The 20,310-nt window shown below is 44.2% G+C and overlaps 1 protein-coding gene across 8 annotated transcripts in view; it reads left to right on the forward strand.

The window, feature by feature from the left end:
• Nucleotides 1-20,310, forward strand: part of obsl1a (obscurin like cytoskeletal adaptor 1a) — a 195,474-nt gene that overhangs the window by 35,288 nt on the left and 139,876 nt on the right. For all 8 annotated transcript variants that reach the window (XM_059647569.1, XM_059647568.1, XM_059647573.1 and 5 more), the window contains 3 exons: nt 578-883; nt 8,179-8,445; nt 10,504-10,779. In XM_059647569.1, coding sequence (XP_059503552.1) covers nt 578-883; nt 8,179-8,445; nt 10,504-10,779 — 849 coding nt within the window. The remainder of the gene's footprint in view (nt 1-577; nt 884-8,178; nt 8,446-10,503; nt 10,780-20,310) is intronic.

Below are 20,310 nucleotides of genomic sequence, written 5' to 3' on the forward strand. Positions count from 1 at the left end.
GAATGTTTTGTGCACTTATGGTGACCATACTGTTGCAATGATGTGATTGCACTGGAGGGGATGCAGAAGAGATTTACCAGAACGTTGTCTGGGATGAAAAATCTCAGTGATGAGGAGAGACTGGATAGGCTGGATTTTTTTCCCTTGTAGCAGGGCAGGCTGGGTGAGGGATGGACCTAATTGTGGTGTGCAAAGTTATGAGAGGCATAGACAAGGTAGATAATGAGAATCTCTTCCCAAGGGCAGACATGTCTAAGAACAGAGTACACAGGTTTACAAGTAGTTTGGAGGAGATCTGAGAAAAATATTTTCCACCCAGAGGGTGGTAGAAACATGGAATGTGCTGCCCAAGGGGGTGGTAGAGGCAGATACTCTTGCAACATTTAAGAATCATTTGGATGAGCACTTAAAATATCAGGGCATGCTAGACTATGGACCGAATGCAGGTAAATAGAATTGGTGCAGTTTGTTGTTTCTTGGTTGGCATAGCCACAATGGGCCAAAGGCCCAGTTTCTGTGCTATATGACTCAATGATAATAAATAACATGTAGGTGTTGTGTGTTTTCTGTCTTTTAGGCAGAAGACATGTACCTCCTAGCACTCCAGAGAATGTGTGGATGAGCTGTGAGAAGCCCAATGTAGCCTCACTGCTGTGGGCACCACCATCTGATTGCCAACGGAGTGAGGTGATGGGTTATGTAATCGAGAGGCAGGAGCAGGGCACTGAGGAGTGGGTGCGCTGCCTGACCACTGAGGACAGCACAACAGTGGAGATCCTAGGAGAGAGCGTTCCCAACGAGGCCCGCTACCGATTCCGGGTCAGCACCATCAACAACTATGGGAGGAGTGAGCAGGTGGAATTCCCTGGAGTGGTACACCTAGGTAAGAGCTCAGCATCCTCATTGAGTGATAGAGATCTACAGCAAAGAAAAAGGCAGTTCTTCCCTTCCCCTCTTCTAGTCTCCTGCAGTCAAAAACAACAACCTAACTATTCTAATCTCATTTTCCAGCATTTAGCTCTTGCAATGCCAAAGTATGTCAGGCTAAGTGCACATCTAAGCACTTTTCAAATTGTCACCACCCATTGAGTAGAAACATTCTTCCTCACATCTTCTGTAAGCCTTCTGCCTTTAATCTTAAATTTATGCTCCCTGGTCACTGATCCCTCCACCAATGGGAAATGTTTTTCCTGTCTACGCAATCAATGCCACTCATAATTTTGTATATCTCAGTCATACCCCGCTTAGTCTCCTTTGCTCTAAGGAAATTGAAACTCCCCAACCCACGAAACATCCTAGTAAGTCTCCTCTGCACCCTCTGTAGTACATTGACATCCCTCCTATAATGTGGACTCCAGAACTGCACACAGTATTGTAGCTGTGGCCTAATCAATGCCTTATACTGTTCAGCATAACCTCCCCACTCTTAAATGCAAATAAAGGTAAATATCCCATATGCCTTCTCAACCACTCTACCTATTTGTCATTATTCCCTAAAGTGATGTGGAGGGTGTGCTAGTCCTAAAACAGAACTGTAACATTCTTCACTCCTTCCTCAGCCATTCTAGGGGTAGGGCAGGAAAGAACAGTTACCCCAGAGGGAAAGGAAAGGTAAATTATAACATTTGCAGCAAAGAAATTGCACCTACCAGTGACCTCAAATAAAGCTTCCTACCAAACTTCTCAATCACTGAGGCTTTCTTCTCCCAATGGCTGTTTAAATCTATAATAAGTCAAAGGGCTGTCCAAGGATGCAGCAGCAGTGTTGTCTCAAATCCATCATACTGAAAGATTCTCACAGCCAGCAAACCAGGAAATTAAAAGGAAATTTTTATTTACTTCTAATTTAAACTTGCACTTAGTGAAAACCATTATTTTGTTTGGATTAAGACAGAAACTGAAATAACTTAAACACACTTTTTAAAGTACTGTCCAATCATTTTTACTGCAAATATTATTAGCTTTTCAGACCCAAAGTCAGGGTGCATGAGTAACTATGAAGTTGGCCCCTATCTATATTGCAGTTACAGCTTGCTCAGCATAAAATGGAGTGCTCATCTGCCCCCAACATTCTGTCTCAACCTGGACCCTGCCCACTGGCTTTTTACCTGCACTGGACCTGTTCATTAAGAACTGTCAACACAACATTGGTCCCATTAATTTCTCTACCCGCTTCATCCATTTGAACAAATCTCTCTCGGAAATGGCTGCACTCTGCACCCTCAAATTCAACCCTGACATTGTAATTAAACCTGCCGACAAGTGTGGTGCTGTTGTTGATTGCATGCTGAACTCTGCATTGAAGAGACTGAGCGTTGGCTCTCAGGCACTTCTTCCTGTTTCTCCGGACCATAAGTCCACCACCAGACACTAGTCTGTTGAGTTCATAATGGTCACTAATCTAATTTCATCCGGTGATCTCCCCCACCACTGCCTCCAAGCTCATAGTGTCCCAATCCCACACAACCCCCTTTTACTTCATTCCCAAAATCCACTAATAGGGCTGACTGAGCAGACCCATTGCTTTAGGGGCAGCACGGTGCCTCAGTGGTTACCATTGCTGCCTCACAGCGCCAGTGACCTGGATTTGATTCCACCCTTGGCCAAATGCCTGTGTGGAGTTTGCATGTTCTCCTTCTGCTTGTGTGGGTTTCCGCTGGGTGCTCTGATTTCCTCACACAGTCCAAAGGTATGCAGGTTAAGTGGATTGGCCATGCTAAATTGCCCATTGTGCCCAGAGATATGTAGGTTGAAGGGCATTAGTGAATCAGATGGGTTTCTACAGCAATTAATGATAGTTTTGTGGTCACCATCACCATGACTGGCTTTCAATTCCAGATTGTATTAATTTGAATTTAAAGTATTTGAGAAGATTTGTAGCTTAGGTTGTGGATGAGGGTGTAGACTTGCTTGCTAAGCTGATGTGTTTGATTGTAAACGTTTTGTCACCCTGCTAGGTACCATCGTCAGTGCGCCTCTGGTGAAGCGTTGGAGTTTTGTCCTGCTTGTTATTTATATGCCTCCTTTTGCAGTTCTGTTTTTTAGTGGCTTGTGTATCGGGTCCAGTTCAATGTGTTTGTTGAGACTGGTCTCAATACACATGGACAAAGGACGACACAAATTTGCCTGGGATAACACATCCACAATAGCACAAGCCAAACAGAGACATGCCAGGGAATTCCTGGAGGCCTGGCATTCCACCCCTAACTCCATCAACAAACACATTGAACTAGATCCGATATACAAACCGCTAGAAAAACAGAACCGGAAGTGATGCCAACTACCCCAGCAAACTGAGGCATATGAATAACAAGCAGGACAGCACATCAACGCTTCAACTAGAGGCGTGGTAATGAAATATTTGCAATAAAACACACTGGCTCGGTGAGCAACTCTACAACTTAGAATTTAAGTTTCACCAACTGCTATAGTTGAATTACCCGCAAGGATGGCCTAGAGGCCCTCAGTTTTTTCCTCTCCAACAGACCCATCCAGTTTCTGCTCCAATTAATACTCTCCTCTGCCTCGTTAAACTAGTCCTCGCCCTCTAACTTATCCTTCAAATCTTCCCACTTTTTCCCAAATCCAGGGCATCGCCATGGGTACTTGCATGGGCCCCAGCAATGCCTGTTTGTTTATCGGTTATGTCGAACAGTCCCTCTTCAGCACATACACCAGTACTGTTCCCCAGCAATTCTGCCATACATTGATCTCTGCATTGGTTCTGCGTCCTGCACCCAGGCTAAACTGGATCAGTTCAACCACTTTAGAAACAACTTCCATCCCATGCTCAAATTCACTTGGTCTATCTCAGACATTTCACTCCACTTTCTTGACCTCTCCGTTTCAATTTCTGGTGACAGTTTACCGACTGACATTTACTGTCAACCCACAGACTCCCATAGCTACCCAGTCTATACCTCCTCCCACCCTTGTATCCTACAAAAACTCCATCCCATTTTCCCAATCCCTCTGTCTCTGTTACATCTGCTCTGATGAGGAAATGTTCCACTCTCAAGCATCCCGGATGTTTGCCTTTTTAAAACACAGTTCTTTTCCCCCCTCTGTCATCCAAACAGCCCTCTGGCACCTCCTCCATTCCCCGATCCACAGTTTTAACCACCAAATCCCCCCCAACATAATAAAGAGAGAGCCCCCCTTGCTCTCTCTTTCCACCCTACCAGGCTCCATATCATCCTCAGACACTTCTGCTAACTCCAATTGGACCTCTCCACCCAGAACATATCCATTCCCCACCCCTCTCTGCCTTCTGCTGGGACCATTTCCTTTGTCACTCCTCAGTTTGCATCACACTCCCCAACAACCACTCCAACCCACCCGGTACCTTCCTCTGTAACTGTAAAAGATGCAACATCTGATAACAGACCACCTCCCTCACCTCCATTCAGGGCCTTAAACAGTCCTTCCAAGCGACACAGCTTCACCTGCATCTCATTCAACCTAGTTTATTATATCCGGTACTCCCAATATGGTCTTCTGGATGTAGTGACACCAAACAAAGACTAGATGACTATTTCACTGAGCATCCACACCTGGCCTGTAACAGCCAACCTAACCTCCTGGTCACTGCCCATTTCAACTCTCTTCCGCACTCCCCCTGTCCGTGTCCATCCTCGGTCTCCTCGAGTGTTGCAGCGACTCAGAATGCACATTTCCAGAACAACACCTTAACTTCAGCCTGGGCACCCTACAGCCCAGAGGACTCAACACTGAGTTTTCCAATTTTAAATAACTTTCCCACCCAAGCCTGGCTCCCTTTCCAGCCCCACCTCCTCCCTCCCATTCCACCTTCTGATCGTCCTTTCCAACCATCAAACGGATTCATCCCTCTCATCGACCAAATAGGCCGTACCTACTACCAGTGTCCACCTATCAGCACCATTCTACTACCATCCCTCCTCCAACCTTTATCTGTAGCATCCCGACCCTCACATCCAGCCCTGAAGAAGGGTAATACCGGAAATGTTGATTGTAATACCCGAAATGTTTACTGTATTCACTACTCACAACCTGATCTCCTTTACACTGGAGAGACCAAACACAGGGTGGGTGACTGCTGTGCAGAACACCTCTGTTCTGTCTGCAGGAATGACCCTGACCTCCCAGTTGCTTAGTATTTCAACAGACCATCTTGCTGCCATGCTAACATTCCTGTCCTGGCCAGCTGCAAATTTCCAATGCAGCAAAAGCAAGCTCAAAGAACAACACCTCATTTTCCATTTCGGCATCTTACTGCCTCAAGGTATCAAAATTGTATTCCACAACTTCAGAAACTGATTGCAAAACGTCTGTTCTTCATTTAGCTTATATTTCCCTCCACAGCCTTGTCTTGTTTGTATCTTGCATACTTTTCTCCTAGTAGGGAGGATCCACTGTCTCTCTTTCACAAAGAAAACAGAACTACAGATACTGGAAATTAGAAACAAAAACAGAAATCCTGAATAAATTAGTGGGTCTCTCAGCATCTATGGAGAGAAAACAAGTTAATGTTTTGGGTCCAGTGACCCTTCTTTAGAACTGTCGCTGGAAAAAGTTGGTATATATGCTGCAGATAGGTTGGGGAGAGGGGGAATGAGTAAGCAATAGGCGGAAATAATGCATAGAGAGAGAGAGAAAATCAGTTGGGCGGACAAAAGAATGGGTAAAGGTCAGCCTGAGAGAATCAGTAGCTGCTACTGAGGACTGTTAGTGGCTGATAATTGATTATTTGTGGTAGCAGCCCGTGTGATGACAGTCTGATCTGTTAGAGTTGGGGTAAAGACATGGGAAAAGGTGCTCAGGCCCTCATATTATTGAAGTCGATATTGAGTCTAGAAGGCTACTGGGTCCTGAAGTAGAAAATGAGGTGCTGTTCTTCCAGCTTTTCTGGTGTGCTGTAGCAAGCTTGAGAAAGAACTGGAACATGGTGGTATGTTGAAGTGGCAGTCAAAAGGAAGCTCAGGTTCATTTTTGCACATGGAACATAGGTGTTCTGCAAAGCAGTCACCCAGTCTGCATGTTGTCGCACCAGTGTAGAGCTGATCATGTTGTGATCTGTGAATATAGTAGATTAGATTGAGTGAAGTGTAGGTAAATTGCTGTTTCACTTTCAAGGAGGGTCGCGGGCCTTGGATAGTGAGGAGGCTGTAAGTAAATGGGGCAGGCATTACACCTTCTGCAATTGCATAAGAAGGTGCCGTGGAGTTCTTTGGTGGAGGAGGAGTTGACCAAGCAATCCCATTGGGAATGGCCCCTGCAGAAGGCTGAAGAGGGAGGGGAGAGCAGTGTCTGTCTGGTGGGGGCATTTTGCTGGAGTTGGTGGAAGTGGCAGCTAATGATTCTTTGGATATGGAAGCTAGAAGGGTAGTATGTGAGCAATGGGAGACCCTGTTGATGTTGCAGAAGGGAAGTGAAGGAGCAATGGCCAAAGTTTGGGTGATGGGTCGGACACATCTAAATGGGAATCCTTGGTTGAGGAAGAACAAGGACATTTCGGAGGCCCCTTGGCAGCATTGGAACAGCTGTGATAGAGATGGAGAAACTGGACAAATGGAAGCAGGATGTGAGGATGTTCAGTCAACTGTGGGAGTCGGTGGGTTTGTCATGGATATTGGCGACCAGCCTGTCCCCGGAAATGGAAACATTGATGTCAAGAAAGGGAATGGAGGAGTCAGAGATGGCCCAGGTGAATGTTACAGCAGGGTGGAAATTGGACGCAAAATTGTTAAATGTTTACAATTTTGGACAAGAGAGGAAGCAGTACCAATGATGTCATCAGCGTATTGGAGAAGGAGATGTGGGTAGATGTTTGAATACGACTAGAAGAAGGAATGTTCCACATACCAGACAAAGAGACAGACATAATCTTTGACCTGAAAAAAGCAAGAGGAGTTGAGGAGAAGCTGTTCAGAGTTCACGAGGTCAGCCCCATGGACAAAGTTAGTGGGAAATGGGGATGGTTCAGGCCTTTTTTCCAGGAAGAAATGGAGAGCCCTAAGACCATTCTCTTGGAGGACTGGATGTTTGAAGAGATTACACAACTATGGTGAGGAGGAGGCAGCTGAAGCCCACAAACTGGAAATTCTGAAATTGATGTAAAGCATCGGAAGAATTACGACTGTAATTGGGAAGGGACTGGTCAAGGGAGTAAAGTATTGTGTCAAGTTAGAAGAGATGCCTTCTGTGGGGCAGAAGCATCAAGTTCACAGCAACCCTCCGAAGAGCATCCCACTCAGACTATACTCCTACCCTGTCCCTGTAACCCTGCATTTTACCATGGCCTTGAACAGTGAGGAGGGAGGACGTGAATGGGCAAGTGTTACACCTTCTTTGATTGCATGGGAAAGTGCCATGGGAAGGTGAGGATGCATTAGGAATGATGAAGGAATGGACCAGGGTTTCACGGAGGGAATGGTTCTTGCGGAATGCTGACAGTGGAGGTGGAGGGGATGAAGTGTTTGGTGGTGGCATCCTGCTGTTGGTGGTGGGAATGGCAGAGGACGATTCTTTGAGTGCAGAGGCTGGTGGTTGGAAAGATGGAGAGTAATCACAGGATCCAGACTCTTTAAAGCCAATGTGAAATGTCACAGAACAAATGTGGTAGGCCCAAGCTAATCCCCTAGAGACACAGGTTCAAATTCTGGTACCACTGTTGGTGGAATTTAAAATCAATTTAATACAATCAGGAATTGAAATCCAGTCGTAGTGATGGTGACCATGAAACTATCATTAATTGTTGTAAAAACCCATCTAGGTTACTAAAGTCCTTCAGAAAAGGAAATCTGCTGTCCTTACGTGGTCTGGCCCACAACACAGCTCTCCACTGTCTTCTCCAGGGCAATTAGAATATGGCAATAAATTTTGGCTCAGCTAGCAACACAACATCCCTGACTCTAGATGGTTGATTCTCAATGTTCACTGACATGGCTGAGTGAGCTTGTCAGTTCAAGGGTCAATGAGGGATGGGCAACAAATGATGGATTTGCTAGCGACACCCGTATGCTACGTAAGACTTTAAAAATACACAGGCCACACAATACCAGATTGGGGAGAGCCATTCCCTTGTACCTACAGAGTACTGTGCACACATACAGGAGCTAACATTGAGACACACATGTCAGCAGTACTGTACCGACAAACGTCAAGGACATGTCTATAACTGTACCCCTCTCTTTCCAGTGCCTTCAGCAAAGATTCAGATTCACCTGAGTGATATGACGGTATATCAGAATTCCGATGCAGAGTTCACTATCGAGCTGTCCACCTCGGTCCTGGGGACATGGCACATGAAGGGGCAACAGCTTCACAATGATCAAAGGTTCAAGATCGACCAGTCCAGGACACGTCACTCATTGCTGATCAGAGGAGTCAACGTGGAGGAGAATGAGTCTGAGATAACATTTGTCGCTCATGGAGTGCGAGATTCGGCCATTCTGTTTGTCAAAGGTAAGACCAGAGTTGTATGAAGACCGGTGGCTAGTCTCTGTGTGCAAGCAGCTTTCTCAAGCCAATTACACAGGGCCACAAGGAGGCCATTCAGCCTCTGTTGAGCCTGTTACACAGGAACAGGAGAGGGCTATTCAGCCTCTCTGGAGCCTGTTTGATAGGAAAAGGATGGGACAATTCAGTCTTTTTGAGACTGTTACACAGGAACAAGATGAGGTTATTCAGCCCTTTGAGCTAGTTCAGCAGGTAAACAGAAGTCACATGTAGACAGGGTGGTTAAGGAGATGCTTAGCAAACTCACCTTCGTTGCTCATACCTTTAAATATAGGAGTTGGGGCGCCATATTGACACTGTACAGGACGTTGATGAGGCCTCTTCTGGAGTACTGTGTACAGTTTTAGATGCCCTGTTATAGGAAGGATGTTATTAAGTTAGAGAACATTCAGAAAAGATTTACCAGGTTGTGGCGGGAATGGAGAGTTTGACTTATAAGGAGAGGCTGGTTAGGCTGTGAGTTTTTTCACAGGAACATAGGAAGTTGAGGAGTGACCTTATTGAGGTTTATAAAATCATGAAGGGTATAGATAAGGTGAATAGCAGGTGTCTTTTCCCAAGGATTGGAGATTTCAAGACGATGGGGCATGTTTTTAAGGTGAGAGAAGAACGGTTTAAAAATGACATGAGGGGCAACTTTTTTATGCAGAGGGTGGTTCATGTGTAGAATGAACTTCCAGAGGTTGCAGGTACAGTTACAAAATTTAAAAATATTTGGATAAGTACATGATTAAAAAATGTGTGGAGGGATATGGGCCAAGTGCAGGCAGGTGGGAATTATTTGGTTTTGGAATATGGCCGCCATGGGCTGGTTGAACCGAAGGGGCTGTTGTCATGCTGTATGACTCAATCCCATCTTGCCCCGCAACTGTCCTGGATCTTTGAGCTCATTCAGTTCTCACACCTGATTTCCTTTCTTCCACCAGTGGGATCTGTCCCAGAATCTCTCTGAAATGTTTGTTAAAATAAACCCATTTGAGCAAGCTTTACTCATCTGTCCCACAATATATCCTGATGTGGCTCTGAGATGATTTTTTGTCTGTTTAAAGTTCCTGTGAAGCAGCTTTGGGATGGTTTCACCAATATCTAGGTGCTGTAAAAATGAAAGTAGTTGTTGTAAGGACACTCAGAACCGAGAGCTTCTTCCACGCTTCAATTTGATTGTAGCTGCCCTGTACCAAGCCCTATTTCTGCACCTTTCACACATAAACCGTCACTATTCTTCCTTACCAAGGTGAAGTCATATAGAAAGGACGGACCTTGGGACTGAACAGGAATCAGCCAGAGAATCCAAATCTGTGTTTGGGTCCTTGAGGAACTTCTTTTATCAGCTTCCCTTCCCCTTTCTTCGTCAGAAAAATTCAAAACACATTTTGAAAATATTCATAAACGTCATTTCAGTGGATTAGAAGCTGAATTTGATAACCAACTCCAAGATCATGTCCTGCACAGTCAGCATTTAATGATAATGTTGTGGAAGCTTTTCTTGGAATTCAACCCCATGTTGTATTTGACATGGGCGTGTTTGATGGAAACAGCATAGAGGAAGCTTTACTCTGTATCTAACCTTAAGCTGTACCTGTAATAGAGTCATTGAGACATATAGCACGGGAACTGACCTTTCAATCTAACCAGTCCATGCCGAACATAATCCCAAACTAGTCTAGCCCTATCTGCTTGCTCCTGCCCATTTATCTCTAGGCCTTTTCTACCCTGGCAGTGTTTCATGGACACAATGTTGAGTGAGCTTTAGTTTAGCTTACTTTGAGTTTAAAAGAGTAGAGGAAGTTTTAATTTCAGTTTAAAAGACTAGAGAAGGCTTTACTCTATATTTAATCCCACGCAATACCTATCCTGGGAATCTTTGATGGGAACAATGGGGAGGCAGCTTTAACTTTCATTGAAAAGAGTAATTGTATATCTATGTTATTGAAAAATGTTCTGCCTTGGTTGTTTTATACTGTTAAAGGTGCCATTATAATAGAAGTTGTTGTTGTTGTTTAGCTGTCCCGGTGAAGATCACACTGGGTCCTGGGATGGAGACTGTACAGCAGATCACAGCTTCTGAGTCGATTGTCCTTTGTTGCGAGGTATCAAGGCCCAGTGTTGAGGTCCACTGGTGTAAAGACGGAGAGATCCTCACACCGAGTGACCGTGTTTCTGTCCATTCGTCAGGCCACGTTCGGAAGCTCATTGTCCAGTCTGCCTGCTCGTCAGATTCTGGACAGTATATCTGCAGTGCTGCTGAGGATGTCCTTATATTTACCGTAAATGTTTTGGGTAAGTACTGGAGAGGTTTGGGATAGTTGTGAAGTCTTTGTGAAGAAGTTAAGAGGCGATTTCATGTTTTGTTAGATTACATAGAGAAACTTTGATAATAAAATGTGAGGCTGGATGAACACAGCAGGCCAAGCAGCATCTCAGGTGCTCCTGAGATGCTGCTTGGCCTGCTGTGTTCATCCAGCCTCACATTTTATTATCTTGGATTCTCCAGCATCTGCAGTTCCCATTATCTCTGATACTAGAGAAACTTTTCCTGGTTTCTCTGTAAGGTCCCTTAAATCACACACCATTCCCTATCCATGTAATCTCTTCCAGCCCCTACGAACCTCCCTTTCTCTGTAGCTTGGTGACCCCCTAAACTCTTCCCTATCTGTGTCATCTCCTCCAGTCCCTTCACCATTCCCTATCTCTGTAAGTATCTCTAGCCCCTACTTCCTTCCCTATCTCTGTGACCTCCTCTAGTCCCTACACCCCTCCTATCTCTGTGACTTCCTCCAGCCCTTAAACCCCTCCCTATTTCTGTCAGCTCCTCCAGCTCAACACTCCTCTATTTCTGCAAACTTCTCCATTCCTGGTCTCTTTCCCATCTCCAATATGAATCGCTCCACCATTGCTTGCCATATCTTCAACTGTCTGAACTTTAAACTCTTCAACACCCTCCCTAAATCTCACTGCTTCACTGTCCTCCATTTTCTTTGAAGCCTTCCATCACCTGTCCTAATGTCCTTTTACTTGGCTCAGGTTTAATTTTTGCCTAAGATACATTAGAGGTGCTATTTAAATACATTTTGCAGTCATGCGTTGCAATGTTTAAACTGGCATCCGTTTGTGTCAATCAACAGTACTGTCACTTCTAAACCCAGAGATTAAGAGTTCAAGTCACACTCAAGGTGCTTGAACACATTATCTTTAGTTAATATTTCAAGCTTGTATTGATGGAGTGCTGAGTTATAGGAAGTGATGTTTCTCAGATGATGTGTTAAGTCTGCGGTTTACCCACTGGTTCAGGAGCACGCATCTAAAATTTCTGTTTCAACCACCAAGAGCAAAAGCCAATTCTATTTAACAGCCTTTCTTACCCACATATAATACACCCAGAAATGAGCTCAGATGTCATTGCCTGTTTTCATTTAGTTAGTTGACTTTGTGATTAAAATTAGACATAGAATCACAGAATTGTTTTGGTGCAGAACGAGGCTATTCAGTCCAGCGTGTCATTACTGGTTCCATTACCTGATGTCACTCTCCTACCTTTGTCATCATATCCTTACACACTGCTTCTATCCAAACAGTCCAAAATCCTCTTGAACGTGTCAATTGAACCTGCCTCCATCTCATTTCCAGACAGTGCATTTCAGACCCTAACTACTCATGGTGTACACGAGAGGAGCTTCCTCCAGAGTCGGTGGAATCCCTGTTTCTGGCAGTGTTTATGGAATGTACCAGAATGCTTTTCTTAATTTTCTAATGGGATGTGGCTGTGTCTGACAAAATGTGTGTTTGTGGCCCATCGCTAATTGCCATTGAACCGAGTGGCTTGCTGATGCTGTTTTGAGGATTGTCAAGAATCAATCACGTTGCAGTGGGGCTAGGATCACATGGAAGACCAATCAGGAAAAGATGGTCTGTTGCTGTTGTATAAGCGGTTATGTCAAATCAGTACTGATGCCATCCAGGTAATGGCCATGCCAGCTGACTGTGCTTTATAACCTATTGCACATGACGAAGGTTTCTGCCACCATCACCTCAAGTGTAGGAAACTATAGGACCTACTTTGTCCAGTACGGGAGGGAAAAATAACTTCTTAGTCCAATTAGAAAAGTCTCTTTTAGTTAACAATGTTGAGTTTATTTAACATGAGTAACGAGTTGTAGTTTACTTTGATATGGTAGACTAAAACATAATAGAGAAATGTTGCGAGGGATCTGATGAAGGGTCTAGGCCCGAAATGTCAGCTTTTGTGCTCCTGAGATGTTGCTTGGCCTGCTGTGTTCATCCAGCTTCACACTTTGTTATCTTGAGGGGGATCAGATGTTGGGTCTTGCTCCTTTGACTTCCCAAGCTGTTCTAACCAAAAGGAGTGGAAATCATTTTTGACGATCCAGTATAGCTACAGGTTCCTGTTTCCTTGACAATTCAAAACAAATGTTATGCTAACGTCATTAATATTAATAGATTCTGCTATCCTTTGATAAATTAAGAAGATTTAACTCATTCTGCCATTTAAGACATGTTGTTTTTGGTCCGGCACAGTGTCTAGCACTTCTCCCTCAGAGCTGTAGGCACCTGGATTTGATTCCACCCTTGGACGACAGTCTGTGTAGAGTTTTCACATTCTCTCCATGGCTATGTGAGCCTCCATTGGGTGCACGGGTTTCTTCCCACAGTCCAAAGATGTGTAGGTTAGGTGGATTGGCCGTGCTAAATTGCCCATAGTGTACGGGGACATGCAGGTTAGGTGGATTAGCCATGGGAAATGTAGGAATTCAGGAATTGGGTAGGGGTTGAGTCTGGGTAGGATGCCCTCTGAAGGGTCAGCATGGACTGAATGGGCTGAATGGCCTGTTTCCACACTGTAGGGATTCTGATTCTGACTAGGCCTTGTCTACAATTCCTGCAGCCGTTCTATGTCATATGAGTTTTGAGTTAAAGTCACATGGTTGCGTTTCTTCACAAATCTATTGATACCTTAGACCATAAAACCATAAGAAATGCTTCCCTCTATCATAAGGTCAGAAGTGGGTATGTTTGCTAATGATTACACAATGTTCAGCACCATTCATGACTCCTCAGATACTGAAGCAGTCCATGTTCAAATGTAATAAGATCTGGAAAATATCCAGGCTTGGACTGATAAGTGGCAAGTAACATTGGCGGCAGACAAATACCAGACTATGATCATCACTGATAAGAGACAACCCTTGATTTCCAATGGTGTTACCATCACCGAATCCCCCACTATCAATATCCTGAGAATTACCATTGACCAGAAACTCAACCAGACTCACCACATAAACGCAGTGGCTACAAGACCCGGTAACTTGCCTCCCGACCTCCCAAAGCCATCTACAAGGCACAGGAATGTGTTAGAATACTCCCCACTTGTCTAAATGAGTGCAGCTCCAACAACACTTAAGAAGCTTGACACGACCCAGAACAAAGCAGCCTGCTTGATTGGCACCAGATCCACAAACATCCACTCTCTCCGCCACTGATACTCGGTGACAGCAATGTGTACTATATACAAGATACACTGCAGAAATTCACCAAAGATCTTCAGGCAACAGCTTCCAAACCCATGATAATAAAATGTGAGGCTGGATGAACACAGCAGGCCAAGCAGCATCTCAGGAGCACAAAAGCTGACGTTTCGGGCCTAGACCCTTCATCAGAGAGGGGGATGGGGGGAGGGAACTGGAATAAATAGGGAGAGAGGGGGAGGCGGACCGAAGATGGAGAGAAAACAAGATAGGTGGAGAGAGTGTAGGTGGGGAGGTAGGGAGGGGATAGGTCAGTCCAGGGAAGACGGACAGGTCAAGGAGGTGGGATGAGGTTAGTAGGTAGCTGGGGGTGCGGCTTGGGGTGGGAGGAAGGGATGGGTGAGAGGAAGAACCGGTTAGGGAGGCAGAGACAGGTTGGACTGGTTTTGGGATGCAGTGGGTGGGGGGGAAGAGCTGGGCTGGTTGTGTGGTGCAGTGGGGGGAGGGGACGAACTGGGCTGGTTGAGGGATGCAGTAGGGGAAGGGGAGATTTTGAAACTGGTGAAGTCCACATTGATACCATATGGCTGCAGGGTTCCCAGGCGGAATATGAGTTGCTGTTCCTGCAACCTTCGGGTGGCATCATTGTGGCAGTGATCACTTCCATCTGGATGGATAAAGTTAGCAGATCCATGGGATACTACCACCTTCAAGTTTCCCTCCAAGCCACTCACCATCTTGATTTGGAAATATATTGCCATTCCTTTGCTGTCGCTGGATCAAAATTCTGGAATTCCCTCCTTAATGGCATTGTGGGCCAAGCCAAAACAAGTGGACTGCAGTGGTTCACGAAGGCAGAAGTATGCACAATAAATGCTGGCTGGCCGGTGACACCCACATCCCATTAATGAATTTTAAAAATTGGATGAGGAGTAGCCAATCGGCCCCACTGAGCCTGTTCTACTGTTCAATAGGCTGATCTGATTCTCCTCATGTCCACTTTCCTCCCTTTTCTCCATTACCGTTCATTCTCCTATTGATTAAGAATCTATCTATCTCAGCATTAAATGTATGCAAGAGCTCTGCCCCCAGAGCTCTCTGTGGTAAGGAGTTCAAAAGACTCTGAACCCTCAGAGAAGAAATTCCACCTCATCACAGTCGTAAATTAGCATCCCTTTATTCTGAAAGTATGCCATCTCGTCTTAGACTGTCCCAAGAGAGAAAACATCCTCTCAGAACTCTGTCAAGTCCCTTAAGAAGCATATAAGTTACAATGAGATCACCTCTTATTCTTCTAAACTTCAGTGAGTAGGGAGCAAACCTAATATTCTGTTCTGTAGTTCTCTTTTCCAAAATGAACAAGTTCACATTTCCATATTGTACCAAATTTACTAACATTTTATAACTTGCTTAATCTATCAATATCTCTCTGCAACCTATTTGTAACAATTTGCCTTTCCACTTGTTTTTGTGTCGACTGCAAATTTGGCTACGGTACATTCACTTTCTTCCTCCAAGCCATGAATATATGCAGTCCAAGTACTGATCCCTATGAAACCTCATTAGCCACAGGGTTGTCAACCTGAAAAATAACTCCTTATCCCAACTGAGATAACAGAGCTGGATGAACACAGCAGGCAAAGCAGCATCAGAGGAGCAGAAAAGCTGATGTTTAGGGTCTAGCTCTACACCTTGTTATCTCAGATTCTCCAGCATTGAATGTTCCTACTATCTCCTTATCCCACTCATTGTTTCTGGCCCATTCACAAATTCTCTATCCATGCTAAAATACTACCTCCAACATCGTGGACTCTTGTGCCTTAGCCTTTTGTGAGGTACCTTATCGAACGCCCTTTGGAAATCCAAATACACCATATCGACCGGCTTTTCTCTTTCTATTCTGGTTGAGAGACTGTCTTTTAAAAAACAAAACTGTAATAAATTAATCAGTCACAATTTCCCTTTCATAAAGCCATTTTGACTGCTTGATTAAATTATAATTTTTCAGATGTTGTGCTATTACTTTCTTGATAATTGCATCCGATATTTTCCAACAATAGCTGTTAGGCTAATTGGACTACATTTCTGATGAAGGGTCCACTGACTCCATGACACTATAACCAATGCATCTCTATTTCTGTAGTTGCTTTCTTTGAAATCCTAGGATGTAAGCCATTAGGGCCAAGTGACCTATCTGCTTTTAGCCTCATTCAATGAAAACGTCTTTGGTATTCACTGGATATAAATTCTCCCATTAAATCTTGCTCTTTCAAGAATGTTATTAGTTCTAATGGTGAGTTAATTGACAAAAACTTTCAGTTTACAAATGTATCTGTTCACCCTTTTTTTCCTTTGACACGTTTATAACATCATGGCTTCCAATTATATGTGGAGTGACTTTACAGATTCAGCTTCTCATTTAATGTCTAACGTAAAAACCAACCTGTATCTAGAACATAGAACATTACAGCACCGTACAGGCCCTTCGGCCCTCGATGTTGTGCCGACCTGTCATACCGATCTCAAGCCCATCTAACCTACACTATTCCATGTATGTCCATATGCTTATCCAATGACGACTTAAATGTACCTAAAGTTGGAGAATCTACCACCATTGCAGGCAAAGCGATCCATTCCCTTACTACTCTCTGAGTAAAGAAACTACCTCTGACATCTGTCCTATATCTTTCACCCCTCAATTTAAAGCCACGCCCCCTTGTGCTCGCCGTCACTATCCTAGGAAAAAGGCTCTCCCTATCCACCCTATCTAACCCTTTGATTATTTTATATGTCAATTAAGTCACCTCTCAACCTTCTTCTCTCCAATGAAAAAAGCCTCAAGTCCCTCAGCCTTTCCTCGTAAGACCTTCCCTCCATACCAGGCAACATCCTAGTAAATCTCCTCTGCACCCTTTCCAAAGCTTCCACATCCTTATAATGCGGTGACCAGAACTGTACACAATACTCCAAGTGTGGCCGCCCCAGAGTTTTGTACAGCTGCAGCATAACCTCTTGGTTCCGGAACTCGATCCCTCTATTAATAAAAGCTAAAACACTGTATGCCTTCTTAGCAACCCTGTGAACCTGGGTGGCAACTTTCAAGGATCTGTCTACAAGGACACCGAGATCTCTCTGCTCATCTACACTACTGAGAATCTTACCATTAGCCCAGTACTTTGCCTTCTGGTTACTCCTACCAAAGTGCATCACCCCACATCTCAGAAATTGTTTTCTCTATGATGTCCAATTTTGTGTCCAATTTGGTTCATCCCAATTTAAGTCGTCCCAACAATGTATTCCCAATGCCCCAGCATATTCCTAATATATTTGGTTGATTTAATGGTTGTTAATTTCATAGTAATAGCAGCTTTGCTTCTTTTCACTGCCAAACTGAATAGTTTGCCTCCATTTTGTAGCTAGAATGAAGGATTTTTGTCCTTTGTGCAGCTTCACTTTTTTAAAAAATTCATTCATAGGATATATAAATTGCTGTGGAGGCAAGTAAATATTAACCATTTCTAGTTGCCTTCTCTGGTGATAGTAATGTATCTTGTCAAATCTCTGCAGTTCTTGTGGTGCTTGGACAGTCACAATGCTGTTGGGAAGGAACTTCCGTGATTTTGACCCCGTGACACTGAAGGAACCATTATATATTTCCGAGTCACAATGATGAATGGCTTGGAGGCGAGTTTGCAAACAGTGGTATTCCCATCTGTTTACTGCCTTTGCCCTTCTAAGTAGAAGTGGACATGGGTTTGTAAGGTGCTGATTAAGGAGCCACGATGGATTTCTGCAGTGCATCTTGTAGATGGCATATATTGCTGCTACTGAGCATTGTTGTGGAGGGAGTGATGTTGAAGGTGATAGATGGGGTGAAGGTTTATGGATGTGGTGCAAATAAGGTGGACTGCTTTATCCTAGATAGTGTCAACACTTTAGAATGTTGTTGGAGGTGCACCTATCCAGGCAAGTAGGGAGTATTCTATCACACTCCTGACTTGGGCAATGTAGAACAGTATAACAGGCTTTGGAGAGTCAGGAAGTGAGTTGCTCACTCCAGGATTCCCAGCCTCTGACCTGTTGTTGCAGCCACAGTATTTATATAGCTAATCCACATACATTTTCTGCACAAAGTTAACCTCCACAATGTCAAAAGTGGGCAATTCAGTGATAGTAACGCCATTGAATGTCAAGGGACAATGATTAGATTGTCTTTTTGGAGAAGGTCATTGCTCAGCACGTGTGGCGTGAATGTTATTTGCCTCTTGTTAGCCTAAACCTGGATATCGTACAGATCTTGCTGATTTTGGACATGGACTGCACCAGTATCTAAGAAATTATGAATGGTGCTGAACATTGTGCAATCATTGTCGAGCGTCCCTACTTCTGACCTTTCAACGGAGGGAAGAGCATTAAGGAAGCAACTGAAGATAATTGGATCTAGTATACTATCCTGAGGAACCACTGCAGAGATGTTCTGGAGCTGAAATGATTTACCTGCAACATCCACGATCATCTTCCTATCTGAGAAGCTGCGAAGGATCACCCATTTGCATTTCTGGCTGAAGAGTGTTGTGAATACTTCAGCCTTATCTTTTGAACAGATGTGTTGGGCTCTTCCATAATTAAGGATGTTGATATTTATGGAACCTTCTCCTTCAATGAGTTATTTAATTATCTATCATATTTCGTGACTGGATGCGGCAGGACTGTAAAGCTTAGATCTGATCTGTTGGATGTAGGATTGCTGACTTCTGTCTGTCACTCACTGCGTATGCTGTTTAACATGCAAGTATTTTGTAGCTATTCTGTAGCTTCACCAGGTTGACACCTCTTTTTTTAGGTATGCCTGGTGCTGCTCCTGTCAAGCCTTCATGCACTCTCCATTGAACGAGTGTTGATCCCCTGTCTTGATGGGAATGGTTAATGGGGGATATGCTTCGTCGTGAGGTTGAAGATTGTCCTGGAGTAAATTCTGTTGTTGTCAATGACCCACAGTCTTGATTTGCTAGATCTATTCGAAGCCTGTCCTATTAAGCACCGTGATAGTGCCACACAACAAGTTCGAGGGTATTCTCAGTGTGAAAGTGGGGAGACAATGGGGCCTAGTGGTATTGTCACTGGACTGTTAATCCAGATATCCAAATAATGCTCTGGGGACCCAGATTCAAATCCAGAGATGGTGGAATTTGAATTCAGTCACATACTAGGGAATAAGAAAATAATGATGCCCGTGAACCCATTGTGATTGTTGGAAAAACCCATCTGGTTCACTAATGTCCTTTAGGGAAGAAAACTGCCATCCTTACCTAGTCTGACCTGTTTGTGATTCCAGACCCACAGCAATGTGGTTGACTCTTAACTGCCCTCTGGGCATTTAGGGATGGGCAATAAATGCTGCCTGGCCAGCAACATCCTCATTCCATGAATGAATTTTAAAAAACTGTCTCTATAATGAATGTGAGGTAGTGACTATTATCGATATCATCGTGGATAGATGCATCTACTACAGGCTGATTGCTAATGATGAGGTCAAGTATGTTTTTCACTCTTGTTAGTTCCTCCACCACTTTCTGCAGACTAGGTCTGGATGTGAGTTTGCTCGCTGAGCTGGAAGGTTAGTTTTCAGACGTTTCGTCACCATTCTAGGTAACATCATCAGTGAGCCTCCGATGAAGCGCTGGTATTATGTCCCGCTTTCTATTTACCTGTTTAGGTTTCCTTGGGTTGGTGATGTCATTTCGTGCGTTGGTGATGTCATTTCCTGTTCTTTTTCTCAGAGGATGGTAGATTGGTTCCAAATCATGTGTTTGTTGATGGAGTTCCGTTTGGAATGCCATGCTTCTAGGAATTCTCGTGCGTGTCTCTGTTTGGCTTGACCTAGGATGGATGTGTTGTCCCAATCAAAGTGGTGTCCTTCCTCATCTGTATGTAAGGATACTAGTGATAGTGGGTCATGTCGTTTTGTGGCTAGTTGATGTTCATGTATCCTGGTGGCTAGCTTTCTGAACCCAAGGAAACCTAAACAGATAAATAGAAAGCGGGACATAACACCAGAGCTTCATCGGAGGCTCACTGATGATGTTACCTAGAATGGTGACGAAACGTCTGAAAACTAACCTTTCAGCTCAGCGAGCAAGCTCACATCCAGAACCTCAACCTGAGCTACAAATCTTCTCAAGACTAGGTCTAGCACATATGATCTTTAGGATCCAATAAGCTCAATCTGCAGTGTTGCTCCCTAGCCATTTGGTGATTGTCTATCGTGCAGAGTATGTTTTGTGCCATAGCTGCACTCAGTGCTTTCTCCAAGTATTGTTTAACATGG

This window comes from Stegostoma tigrinum, chromosome 7 (assembly GCF_030684315.1).
Source record: "Stegostoma tigrinum isolate sSteTig4 chromosome 7, sSteTig4.hap1, whole genome shotgun sequence".
Classification (NCBI taxonomy): Eukaryota; Metazoa; Chordata; class Chondrichthyes; order Orectolobiformes; family Stegostomatidae; genus Stegostoma; species Stegostoma tigrinum.